Source organism: Molossus molossus, unplaced genomic scaffold (assembly GCF_014108415.1).
Source record: "Molossus molossus isolate mMolMol1 unplaced genomic scaffold, mMolMol1.p scaffold_m16_p_21, whole genome shotgun sequence".
Taxonomy (NCBI): domain Eukaryota; kingdom Metazoa; phylum Chordata; class Mammalia; order Chiroptera; family Molossidae; genus Molossus; species Molossus molossus.
Window position 1 is genome coordinate 4,922,801 of NW_023425357.1, and position 13,982 is coordinate 4,936,782.

General features: G+C 41.8%; 2 protein-coding genes across 8 annotated transcripts in view; both read right to left on the reverse strand.

The window, feature by feature from the left end:
- LOC118638283 (zinc finger protein 615-like) overlaps positions 1 to 13,982 on the reverse strand; it is a 150,100-nt gene that overhangs the window by 107,871 nt on the left and 28,247 nt on the right. For 3 of the 7 annotated variants that reach the window (XR_004961083.1, XM_036273989.1, XM_036273993.1), the window contains exon 4: positions 4,490 to 4,582. The exons of 2 other annotated variants lie outside the window; for them this stretch is intronic. Coding sequence is in view for 2 of the 5 variants with exons in the window: in XM_036273989.1 (XP_036129882.1) it covers positions 4,490 to 4,582 (93 nt within the window). In the remaining 3 variants the exon portion in view is untranslated. Of the gene's footprint in view, positions 1 to 4,489; positions 4,583 to 5,569; positions 5,711 to 13,982 lie in introns of those variants that run through there. 2 more of the 7 variants (XM_036273987.1, XM_036273986.1) reach the window with 2 other exon arrangements.
- Positions 1 to 13,982, reverse strand: part of LOC118638304 (zinc finger protein 615-like) — a 279,374-nt gene that overhangs the window by 44,018 nt on the left and 221,374 nt on the right. The window lies entirely within an intron of this gene.

Genomic DNA, 13,982 nt, shown 5'->3' on the forward strand with positions numbered 1-13,982 from the left:
TGGGTTTGATTCTGGAAAAGGGCACATACCTCAGTTGCAGTTCGTACCCAGCCCTGGTTGGGGTCATGCGGAACACAAGCAGTCAATTGCCCCTCTAACATTGATGTTTCTATCTCTTTCCCTTTCTCTCCCCTCTCCTGACACTCTCTGAAAATATGTGGAAAAATATCCTCGAGTAAGGATTAAAAAAAAAAAGTTCATGGATTCAGGAATTTTCAAAAGTTGGCCTGTACCTATTCAACTGTATTTCTTACATCTTTATAATCAACTAGTAAACATAAGTATTTCTCCAAGTACTGTGAGCATGTTAAAATATTTAAAAAAAATTTTTTTTTTCTTTATTGAATTTAGAGAGAGAAGAAGGGTAAGGGAGAGAGAGACAGAAACATCAATAAAAGAAAACATTGATTGACCTCTTTGTGTATGCTCCCCACCCCACTGGGGTCCAGGCCCACCACCCGGTCTTGTTCCTAGACCAGGAAATGAACTAACAACCCCTTCGTGCATGGGTCAAAGCTCAACCACTGTGGCACACACACCAGGCTGCTTTGGCAGCAAATTCATTAAACCCAAGGACAAGCGCATGAGAACTTTCCATTCATAGCCAGTGGATCAGAAGTACAAATGACAATCTGGACTCATGATTGACATCTGAACAGGGGCTGACCTATGGGGTTGAACTCTGAAGTTTTCAGATCTGACACTATTTATAGGTAGATATGCCAAAATTGATTCAAATTTGTTGGACACCCAGGTTTAATATTCTATGTATAGACACCAGTAGCAAGGTAATCAAGGCAATTGCAGCCTGGAAAATACAAGAAAGGAGCAAGGAAATCTAAGAGGTGGAGGAAATGAGGATATACAGGGGGCAAAAGTAGGTTTGCAGCCCAGCTGGTGTGGCTCAGTGGTTGAGAGTTGACCAATGGCACTAAGAGGTTGCCAGTTTGTTTCCTGGTCAGGGCGCATGCACAGGTTGTGAAGCCTATCCCCAGTAGGGGGCATGCAGGAGACGGCCAATCAGTGTTCTCTCTCATTGGTGTTTCTAGCTCTCTCTTTCTCTTCTTTCCTCTCTAAAAAATCAATGAGAAAAAAAAAAAATTTTAAAGTAGGTTTGCAATGTTCACATAGAAAATAATGCTATATTAATAAAATTATGAGAAAAAAACTGTTCCATGTAGTCACCAATGTAAATCTACTTTTGACACCACCTTTATTGAAAGAGAAGAATGATTCATTAATGGGATCCTCACCTGAGGACATTTTTCCATTTTTTGTTCAGATAGAGTGGGAGGGATAGAGAGGAAGAGAGAGAGGGAGAAAGAGAGAGAGAGAGAGAGAGAAACATCGACATAAAGGGACACATCGAGTGGCTGTCACCCGCATGACCAACCAGGGCCGGGGACAAATTGCAACCGAGGTAAGCGCCCTTAGCGGGAACCAAACCCAGGTCTCTCTTGACTGCAGGCCGACACTCTAACTAACCGCTGAGCCAAACGGCAGTTTCTACCTTACAATATAAATAATTTCTTTTCTTCATTGATTTTAGAGAGAGAGAAAGAGAGATAGAAACATTGATGAGAAAGAAAACAGATTGGCCATCTCCTGCATGTCCCCCGCTGGGGATTTAGACCACAACCTGGGCATGTGCCTTGACTGCGAATCGAACTGGCTACCTCTTGGTACAGGGGTCGACGCTCAACCACTGATCCACACCGGCCCTGCTTAACTTTAAATACTTTTAAGAGACTCACTGGATTAGATCAGGTAATTTGGCCCATTTCATGTCACTTCTGGATTCTTTCGTAGATTATTTTTCATAATTTCAATCTGCATGTTTTACTGTTACTAACTGTAACCATGACTATAACAATACATTTCCCTCCCTGACCTTCTACATTGTAGGCAAAATAGACCTTTTAAAAAATTAGCTAAATAATGCCATTTTTCTACTCAAATGTGTTTCCTGGTTCTCATTTCATCTGGAATGACAGCAAGGTCTAAAATGGCCTCAAGAGGCAATGTGTGGCCTGTATCTCAGAACCCCAGCTGCCACCCCACTGTCCTCACCTCATGTCCTTCTTCCATGAGCTCACTTCACTCATCTAGACAAGCTTACTAGACCTTCCTCACACACATTACACATTCAGCTCTTTCTACTTCTCTTAGGCTCACATTTAAAACACTCAATGGAAGTGACTCACATCCATCATTTATGTGCTCAGAAGCAACTTATCGGACAACCATTTCCACTCCTCAAAGCCCAGTTCGGGGACAAGCACCCAGTCTTTCACTGCTCGTTTATTTTCTGTACGGCAGTTTCTACCTTACAATATAAAGTTATGGTTGGTTATATAGTACATCTACTGAGAAGGAAAATAATGGGATGAGTAGGAACAAGGTTGATTCATGTTTTGCACAGTTGTTACCTTCAAATATTAGCATATACTAAGGCAAGTTTAAAGGCATGAAGTGATCACCTCAACTGCAGGAGGCAATCACAGGTATGGACACATTTAGAAGTGTGCAGGAAGAGGATGGAAACTATCTTACCAAGATGATAAAATACCATGGAAATGACTACGTGAGAAACTGCAATTTCATTACACAGGACACTGGGTTACCTGAGACCAAGTGTCGTCAGAATATGATTTCATATTCAGTAATTGATTTCATTTTTACATTTGGGCAAAGAATCACCAGGAAATGTGATTAAAAAAAACAATTCTGGCCCTGGCTGGTTTGGCTCAGTGGTTAGAGCGTCCGCCTGCGGTCCGGAGAGACCCGGGTTCGGTTCCCGCTAAGGGCATGTACCTCGGTTGCAGTTTGTCCCCGGCCCTGGTTGGTTGTGCGGGTGGCAGCCGCTCGATGTGTCCCTTTCACATCGATGTTTCCCTCTCTCTCTTCCTCTCTCTCCCTCCCACTCTATCTGTACAAAAAATGGAAAAATGTCCTCGGGTGGTGAGGATAAAAAAAAACAAACCAATTCTGAATTCCATTTACAGCATTATGAAAACAAAATAGCATACTGAAGGATGTACTTAAGAAAGGGAAGGGTAAAATTTTTATTCTGAAACTTACAAAGTTAAGTTGGAAAAAATTAAAGGCCGAGTTTGATAAAAGAGTACCCAGTGATTCTGGATTAAAATGTATAATATGGATAGAAAAGAATAACTATACAAAACAGAGAGATTCAATGTAATTGCTATCAAAATCCAAGTATTTTTACAGAAATTCACAAGCAGAATAAAAAATTCAAATAAAAATTAAAGAATCCAGAAGTCCAAATCATCTTCTGAAGAAAAGTAAAAGTTGGGGGCCTCAGACTTTGCAATTTCAAAACTTACTACAGGAACCAAGACCACAGTGAGAATATGTACAAATAAAATATTCCAAGAAAGATTGTGTGGATGGACGATTGATCAACCCTATGAATATATTGAAAACCAGTTCAATGTATAATTTTAACGGGTAAATTGTACGGCATGCAAAATAAATGTAAATAAAAGCATAAAAAACATGATGGGAAAACAAATTATTTGAGATAAAAAAAAATGCAGCTATAACATCTAAGAATAAAATAAAATCTGAATTGGGAAAACTAGGAAAGAAGTCATTGGAAGCAGACATAAGCTATGACTTAGTATGGCCTGGATCTCATGTAACACAGTAAGATCTTTCCTGTTCATTAAATGATGGGAGCTCAGCATGTCGGGAACACCCCAGCTGATATCAAAATGGACAGGATTTTAAATGTCTCAGGCAAGAAGAGAAACTAAATTTTCAAAAACATGGAAAAAAGATGATTCCTGCTCTCATACAGAAGGAGAAGCCGGAGTCCCACTGCCATGCTGATGAGTAAAATACATGAATGGAAAGCCTGCCTTCCTTAGACAATCTACATGGAGAGGTATTTGGGGGTCCATTTCACAGATCAGGAAGAGGTTAACTCATGGAAATGAAGAAAACATTTAACAATGATGAGAACTGAGTATGAAGAACCTTGGAACATGGGGGTGAAAAATGAAATAGATGAACCGAGAAAACCAGTTCATCAAGGGGACACAGTATCCAAGGTGAGACTGGATGTTACGGATGAAAATCACTATTTCCTAAGGAACCAGGAAAATCTAGCAGTAAAACAAAAGGTGATGAATTCAAACTTGTGCCTCTCCAGAGAGCCCAGGAAAGTGTAATTTATAGTAAGAAGGTTGGTAACACAGGCAGAGATACTGTGATTGTGGACAAAGACAGGGATGATCTGAGAACCCTAAAAGAAAGAAAACAACACAAACAAAAAACAAGATGAAAATAAAATAAGCCAGGTCAGATCTCAGAAGAGAAAAAAATGTATGCTTTTCTCTAAACTTCTACAAAACAACACGGTTTTCATCCTTGGAGGGTGGGATGAGTTTCCTCATTCATTGCCACCACTCTCACTAGAATGTGCCTTCCCAGCTGCCCACCTTGTTGAGTCTCCTTCACTCACCTGCACAGACTAGACGGAACTCATCCTGTGCTGTCCACGGTTCTTCCCCTCGTTCCAACTTGGAGAGTGCGTCTGGTTTGCTGGCTTCATACTCTGCTCAAGAATAATGACAAAAGACTTAGACATATTGAATGGGACTGCGGTCGGTCAAAGAGGGAGAATGAACATTATACCCTCCTGTCTAGGGCAAGAGAACGACCTGAGATTCCACCCCTAGAGGGGAAGGCAGTTATTCTGAAGAGTTAAACTGATGAGAAAAGAAAAACCACTAACAGGGTCATGCTGGGTGACACAGGGAGCTGTCCTCACCCACTGACTCCAGGTGGCTGAAGTTCTCCAGCATCACATCCCAGTACAGCATCTTCTGATCGGGGTCCAGGAGCTGCCACTCCTCCCAGGTGAAGTCCACGGCCACATCGTGAAATATCTGGGACTCCTGTAACAACACCATGCTGTGTACTGCAGGATGTCCTTCAGATGATATGGAAGAAATGTTTGTTTTTCTATTCATTATCACTTTATACACTGCATCTACACACCAAGTGGGGTTTTATTTTAACATACAGTTGAACAGGCACATGTCTAATAAAATGATATTTACAATTGTTCACGTAGTCATCCAGGCATTCATCCAATTAGATGTTACTATAATGTGAAGTTAAATGTTCTTGATAACCGAGAAAGATCTTTAATATATTCAAATTCATACATTTGAGAGACAGAAAAAATATATGTATATGTTCCAAATGAAGAAAGGAGGGTTTTTATAGGTATCCACAAGCACATTAAGAAAAGGAAAGAATAACACAAACTGAGCCCTGACCCATGTACACAGTGGTTAGAGCAACAGCCCGAGAGCAAAAACTCCTGTGTTTAATTTCTGGTCAAGGTCATGTATCCGGGCTGTAGTTTAGATCACAGCCCCTGCAGGGTGCTTGAGGGAGGCAAGGAATGGATGTGTGTCTCTCATATCAATGTTTCTCCATCTCTCTCCCCACTATGCATCTATCCTCCATTCCACACTCTCTAAAATCCAATGCAAAAAATATCACCTAGAAGGATTAAAAATAAAACAGTCACCTGAGCCTGCGGCATTTTCTTCTGCTCTCTGACAGGAGCTGGCAGCGGGAAAGCTCTGGCTCGCTGAGTTTCTGGTCAGCTCTAGGTTTCTGTTTAGAAATCTGTCTTCAATTAGTTCAGTCCCTGGAAATGCTGATAATCCTCCCGGGAAGTTTTCCTTGCTTCACGCTATGCAATTGCTTGTGGTGTCCATGTAAGAAATGTCCAAACCTGTAGAGAATTTTTATGTTTATTGGAGCCTAGCTGACAACAAATGTCAGGAAGCAAAATGGCAATGGATTGCATAATGCTCTGAAGAATGGCGGCTTTGCAACTTTTTTCTACATTAGAATCGAAGGAGAAGACATAGGGGATTACATGAAATGCACTGGTGATAGATTGGAGGTGGGGGGTGAGGTGAGGCAAAGCAGGGAAATCTCTGGGGTTGGAAAAACCAAAAAAAAACACCACAAAACAAACAGACACATACTTCTTCTAAATGGGCAGTTGTAGAACAGTTAGCAGTTAAAGTTTAATGAAATAACGGTAACAACTGTGTGCTCTGTGCTCTCCTACTGTGGTGGGAAGTTGTGCTACAGGGGGTCTCTAAAAGAGGAAAATTCTCTGATAGTCCAAAGGTAGGTTATCCTAGATGCAAAAAAGGACGATAGACAGGTTCAAAAGGTAAAAGACTGACCTTTGTCAGAAGAGATACCAGGGAGGACATGACTACACTTGTGACTGGCGGTTGGTTAGCAGTTCTCACTTCAGACCATCCAACAGGGAGAGTTTTGGCCTCTGGGTGGGGAAGACCGCCGAGCCCTGCAGGCGCCCCTGAGCTGTGCAGGTTCAGTACGGGGCAGCACTTCTGTCCACACCAGGGTCAGAACCCGTGGGCTCAGGAGAATATTCAACAAGGGGTACGTTTCCCCTGGGACCCGATGCTTCAGTGCTCCTGACACCAATGCTCATAGTGTCGCTGCTGTCCCTTTATCTGGTCTCCTGGAAGACTTAGCTTCCACATGTGGTGGGGATATTCCTTCACTCTTTGGAGTTAAGGGGAGTGACTGACAGAAGATGTGTGTAATGACACTACAGAGGCAGAATGTTTCCTTCTTCTTGCTAGGTTCTTTAGGGGGTCTGATGATGAAATGGATAGTACACTACGAACAGGGGAAAAACAGCCCTGGCCGGTTTGGCTCAGAGGTTAGAATGTCCACCCGCGGACCAGGGAGTCCCGGATTCATTTCCCGCTAAGGGCATGTACCTTGGTTGCAGTTTGTCCCCGGCCCTGGTTGGGGTCGTGCAGGTGGCAACCAGTCAATGTGTGTGTCTCTCTCTTCCTTCCTTTCTCCCTCCCGCTCTCTGAAAATAAAAATGCAAAGATGCCCTCAGGTGAGGATTAAAAAAAAAAAAGGGAAAACAATCAAAACATTAATAGCACGCATACCTCTTGCATACATGGAAGCAACTCAGAAACACAGAGTCATTGGCCCAAATGTCTGAAGCCATCACCTGAAATACCACCTTCACCTACAGTCAAAAGTGCTGGGGGCGGAGAGTAGTCAGGGGAGATTCTCAGGAAAAGCACAGTAAACAGGCTGAAGGATGTTATTCAGATATAAGGGCGGCTTTCTCCAGATGGTGCAAGTGGTTTTGCTAAAGTGAGGAAGACACCCTCACAGAGGACATTGTCCTCACACATGTCAACGTCCTTCTCAAGGGGTAACTTCTAATAGCTCTGCATGCTCCTCCCAGGGCTGTAGTTCCTACAAATTAAGCAGCCTACAAAAACCTATATACAGCCCTGGCCATTTTGCCTCAGTGGTTACACCGTTGGTCCACTGTCTGAGGAGTGGAGGGTTCTATTCTGGTCAAGGGCCCGAACCTCAGTTGCAGGTTGGGTCCCTGGGTCGGGGTCTTGTGGGAGGTAACCAATGGATGTTTCTCTCTTTCTCTCCTTCTCACTTTATCTGAAGATAAATGGAAAAATATCCTTAAGTGAGGATAAAAAAAAAACCCACAATATCCCAGAGAGGCATATTTGAGGGTGGCAAACTGTTGTCCTGCAGATTAAAGGAACTGAGTATTTAAAAGAGAACATTCTCACCCAGAAAATGTTGGCTGTAAGAACAGCACAACGTGTTAGACTGGCGGGGTCACAGAGGATCTAGGTTCAGCAATCTTGGTACTTGACTTCTAGTTAAAAAGAATTCAGAGGTAATGCTCAAAGGGTAACAGAAAGTTTCTTTAGAAATCACAGAGGTAGGAGAAGTGACGGGTAGGAGAAACGGCTCAGGAAACAAGTTACAGAGGTGAAAGGAGGGCCCTCCTGGTGCAGGAGAGAAAAGGGTAAAGGTAGGAGCCTGGGGGCGAGAGGAGCGGGAGGAGTTCCAAGACCTTATTTTCCTGGAGGCTTAATGCTTAAGAGCTATTATTTGTCCCTCTGGTTGGTTCACCCCCTAAGCGGGGGACTAACCCACAAGACTTCACGTACCCAGGGGAGGAAAAGTCAGGGCAGGGTCCAAACCAAATGGCCAGAAATGCTAGGGGAGAAAAGGTCACCCTTGGAGAGGCCCTTGTTTGTCTAGTTCTGTGCCATTACTAAGCACCCTGGCCTTTCTGCCCTGGAGACCTTCTGTACCTGACCTCTGGTCCTTGCTCTACTCCTGTGGGTCTAAATGCCTATGAACAAACAACTCACAGATTCTACATACACAGCTGGCTACACCTGCACCATGTCCCTCACCTCATTGCATAGTAATTCAAATGTAACCGCACAAGGAATGGGTCCGGGCACCTCGGTGTCAGCACTTGAGCCAATGAAGCAGAGACGAGGTGGAATCCTATGAGAGCGTTTAATTCCAACACTGCGGCGTATGGGAGAGCAGTAACCCTCTCTACAACTTTCACAACCCTTCTTTACCCATTCAGAAATAACCAGTTTTACAACTTTCGTTTTCAAAAATAAGTATCTCCATAGCCTACAACTGCAATCATGGAAATCATTCAGTTTCTTTCCAACAACTTAACATTCTTTACTCTTAGTTATCTGACCACTAAAAAAGGAAGTAACACCTTCAAATCTATTCTATAGCTTTTTGTAAAACGGCCCAAAGAAGGTTTACTTAAACTTGTTGTCCAGCCAGTGTGGCCCAGTGGTTGAGTGTCGATCCATGTACCAACAAGTCGCCTGTTTGATTCTCAGTCAGGGCACATGCCCAGCTTCTGGGCCAAATCCCCAATGGGGGGCATGGAGGAGGTTTCTGTGTGTGTGTGTGTGTGTGTGTGTGTGTGTGTCTCAAATCAGTAAAGAAAAAATAAAAAGACTTGTATAGCAATCAATGCGTAACAGCTAAAATAAATTAATTGATCTACTCAGATAGCTAAGGCTTTTCCTTTCTATAAGGGAAACTTGCATTTTAAAACATGCCTCCAATTTGATTGCTTAAAGCTTCCCTAGGACATTGGTTTCATAAAGCCAATTATTTATCAGTCTTGAACTGAATAGGGAAGGCTTGGAGGACGATAAAAGAATTTGGTGGGCTCCAATAGCTTCTGGAGCCACATCTCTGGCCCTGTGACAGTCATTCTTAATTATCTTAAGGATTGGCAAATTTATTAATACATTTCATAACTTTCAGAAACTAGGTGTTTTCTTTTCCCATTGGAAAATACATTTACATTTCCAAGAGACATTTTTCATATGAGATAGTCACTGACAGATCTAAATCCATCCTCTGGCTTCTCTGTAACAAAAAGCCAAGAGTAGGCAAACTGAGATGAATTAACATGTTAGTATCCTTTATTTTAAAATAAGTATAAATATTTAACATTTTACATTTATTCTTTTATTTTTAGGGAAAGAGGTTTATTTTTTTTTATTTTTTATTTTTTGTTCAGAGAGAGTCAGGAGAGAGGAAGAGAGAGAGAAACATCAATGTGAAACGGACACATCGAGTGGTTGCCACCTGCACGACCCAACCAGGGCCGGGGACAAACTGCAACCGAGGTACGTGCCCTTAGCAAGAACCTAACCCGAGTCTCTCTGGATCACAGGCTGACACTCTAACCGCTGAGCCAAACCGGCCAGGGCGAAAACTATCTTCTTTTCTCTTACTTTCACTCTTTCAAAAACATGGGACTTTTTCCAGACCCTTGTGATGCAAACACGGTGCAGGCTAAGTTGCTTTCAGTGAGCCAACACAGTGCTCACAGTGGACGTATCCCAGGGAGGGCTTCCCAACATGGGTACAGATCTTCCCTGGTGCTGGGGCAAGGCTCCTGGGTTGGAATCCAGCCTCTTGGATTGGTCGCACTTCTCTTATGGGACTTGGAGAACCTACTTCATTTGTCTAATAGTGGAGGTTCCCGGCAATCTGCTATTCGTTTTCAATTCTGAGATTTTGTGAGAATTATAGGTGAAAAATCTCAAAAGTGTAACTAACCCTGGCAAACTGGCACTGAGGAGTTCTGTGTGTTCCTTTTATTGATCCTCAGAGAACAAGGAAAGAACATCCTCGCCTGCATGTCACATTCAGCCGGCTGACACTCAGCTCCATGGAGTTGCCTGCACATTCCCTGGTGGGGACCGCTTATGAAGAAGACCTCAGTAGCCACAGCACCTGCCTTGCAGCAGGTGAATCAGTGGGTTCTGAAAAATCCCATTTCTTTTTTCAAAAACAACAAAAAGCACGGAACCTTGTCAGTACTTTAGGTGACAGCTGCCTGGCCTGAGAATATCTCTGCACGCAGAGGCGGGAGCTGCTGGAGCCCAGGCAGGCGACAGTCATGGCTGTCACTCTGCCAACCAGCACCTTTGCTCTTGACCTCCAACAGCTCAGGGATGAAGACATATCTTATATCCATTTTACACAGGAGAAAAATGAGTTCCCCACCCCTAAGGGGTCATTTGCTTGTGATTCCTAATGAAATTCACAATCTAGATTCAAATCTGAGGTGCCTGTCCCAAGGCATGAGAATCTGATCACTCTTCTCTTATTTCCCCTTGCTCGGAGCTTTGGGACTCCACATCCCTGCCCATACTGAGAGTGCAGACCCAAACCAAGGAGCCCCATTACAGCAGATCTTACAATGGGACACTACCAAAGCAAGAGCTTGTTGTATCTTCAAAAGTCTGTACTTGTCCATTACATTGTGTACGGCATAAAAAACTGAAAACTATTAGAACTTATAACAATATAAAGAACGTTTATTCCATACAGCAAAAAAAGTCACACAACAATCAAAATTCAAAGAAGCACCTTTGCTGTTTCATGGTCTTTATTTAAAAGAAAATTGAGCCCAGCTGGTGTGGCTCAGTGGTTGAGCATCAGCCCATGCTCCAAGAGGTCACCAGTTTAATTCCTGGTCAGGGCACATGCCCGGGTTGTGGGGCTGATCCCCAGTGGGGGGCATGCAGGAGGCAGCCAATCAGTGTTCTCTCTCATTGATGTTTTTTTCTCTCTCTCTCCTCCCTTCCTCTCTCTCTAAAATCAATAAAGAAAAAAATTTAAAAAATAAAAGAAAATTGACAACATTCATAGCATTAGGCAGAACATGATCTGGCATTTCATCAAAATACATTGATAGCAAATATACATCTGAAGAAATGCTAATCATGAAGGATACTGATGAACAGCTAGGTAGAGAGATACATTGTGTGAGGTCTGGGAACTTCCTATGGACAAGAGCTTCTGACCCCAAGAAGTTAGGGTGCAGCGCATTCTTCATACCTGGATGTGTTCACACACCTGCAAGCTCATCAAAACCCTTTTATTAGATTCTTTACAGAGGCTTCCCAAAGCAGGCTTGACTCATCATTACCTTTTTCCAGACCCTTGCCTGCTCTGGATGTGTGAAGTTGAAAATTCCAACCGTGATCCCCTCAATACAACAAAGATGCTTTACGTGCTGTTATCACTAAGGAATTTCCCAGATCGCACAAAATCAACTATTCAGAATCAAGAGTACATGCTAAATGACTTCATTTTTTAATATTCTATAAATGACAAAAATATATATAAAAGAACGTGATGCCCAGATTGAAGGTCAGGAAAAAGATTTAACTTATGAAAGGCTAGGAAGAATTCTGTGTACAAGGAAAATCCTGCATTTCCATAGCGGTTTTGGTTACAAGAACCTACATATGTGATAACCTTTTTTTTTTTTTTGGTACATGCCCCTAGCGGGAACCAAACTCAGGACTCTCTGGTCCACAGGCCGACGCTCCAACCGCTGAGCCAAACTGACCAGGGAGTGTGATACCCTTTCTTAACGTTATATTGAAAAAGCAAACAAGAACAAGTCCTTGTTAAAACAGGACGGACCAATATATCCTGTAGTGAACTTCACTGTTCAATTTCTTTATTCTATTTGACATTCTACTGTGACCTTATAAGATTTTACCTTTGGGAGTAGCTATGGGAACAGCATTAAGAAACTTGTAGAAAATTTCAGGTTGTGGGATTTTAAACTTTTTACAAAGCTGAAAATTAATGAAAACATCATACACATTAATTTTATAAACTATTCAATGCTTTTTATAAACTTGGTTAAGCACAACCAAATGTTTTTATATTTATGAAATGAGTAGATTCCATTTCATTTTCAAGAACTTCAAGTATTCTGAAATAATACAAACTTGAAACTAAAGAAATGTAAAAATTACTACTGGGGAAGGCAGGATAAGGAGAAGGGGATCTGGGGGGTAAGGAGAAACATCTGTAACAAAAATAAATTAATAAAAATTGAAAAATAAAAATAAAACAAAACTCAATAAAAAAAATATCCTCATGTGAGGATTAATGCTCAACCTGCAAATATCAACTTTTTTCTGACACTAGTCTAGTTGATTAGAAAGTTTATTATTTGTAAGAATAAAGAAGTACGGCCCTGGCCAGTTTGGCTCAGCAGTTAGACTGTTGGCCTGTGGTCCCGAGAGACCCGGGTTCAGTTCCCATTAAGTGCATGTATCTCGGTTGCAGTTTGTCCCCAGCCCTGGTTGGGTCGTGCAGGTGGCAGCCACTCGATGTGTCCCTTTCACATCAATGTTTTTCTCTATCTTCCTCTCGTTCCCTTCCACTCTATCTGAACAAAAAAATGAAAAAATGTCCTTGGGTGAGGATTAAAGAAAAAAGAAAAAGTAGGAGGAATCAGGCAAATTTTTTATTAATTAAAAAAAATTCCTACATAATGAAATAGGTACAGTACACAGTTGTGGTGTTCATATTAAAATGTAATCCATAAAGGGAGTAACTGCCACTATTTAAAACTTATAAAATCAATGGCAAGTAGAAATATGGTGAAAGTATCTTGTTCCCAGTGGTTTGTAAGGTGTATCATGTGTTCAGACATGTGATAGAATGCTTTGTTATTCAAGGCTTATTTCCTTCATAGAGGTATCTGAGGTTTTGCTAAAGATCCCACAATTGAGCCCTGGGGATTTGGCTCAGTGGGTAGACCTTCGACCTACGGACCAGAGTCTCAGGTTGGATTCCAGTCAAGGGCATGTACCTCAGCTGTGGTTCAGTCCTTGGCCCTGGTGGTGGTTGTGCAGGGGCAGCCAATCAATATGTCTCCTTTATCAATGTTTCTCTCTCTCTCTCTCTCTCTCTCTCTCTCTGCCACTCTATCTGAAAATACATAGAAAAATATCGAGGGTTAAAAAAAAAAAAAAAAAAGACCACACAATTGAATGTGTTCATAAGCAGTTTCTCATGAATTTATTGACAAATAATGAGGAAACATAAATGCCTGAAAACCATGTCATATTTACTGCCAGCGAAAAGTATTTAGAGTGGAAAGTGACATCTACAATTAAGGAGATGCTTTCTTACAATTAGAAGTAATAATTCATTCATGCTCCTTCAAGATTAAATGACAGAGTCTACGTCCACTGAAGGGTTCTCAAGACAATCACATTTATAGGGTTTACCTCGAGAAACAATTTTCAGACATACAATGTCCTCAAATATCTTCATCAAGGCTGACTGTATATGAGTTGTTCTATAAATGTTTTTCATTGATATAAAATACAACATAGTTGATCAATAAACACAGTACTGCATTCTTTGCATGAAGTTATTCTTCTTTCCACACTATTACCTTGAGGGACTACTATGTGCAACGGGCTTACCCCAAAGTGAAAACTTGTGATTACTCTTGTTTCAGAAAGATTGCCAAGTAGTACAAAGCTTTCCACAAGGGCCCATTCCTGTAGGTTTTCTCTGAGAAACACTGAGTCCTGATGTTGTAGTGAAGGCTTTCCCACATTCATCCCATTCATAGGGTTTCTCTCCTCTGTACATTCTCTGCTGAGTAATGAGATCATTTTTGGGTAATGAGAACTTTCTACATTCAGTATATGCAAAGGAAGTCTTTCCAGAGCAAAATCTCTCATGTTATGGGGGCATGCTTCGTTTCTAAAGCCTTC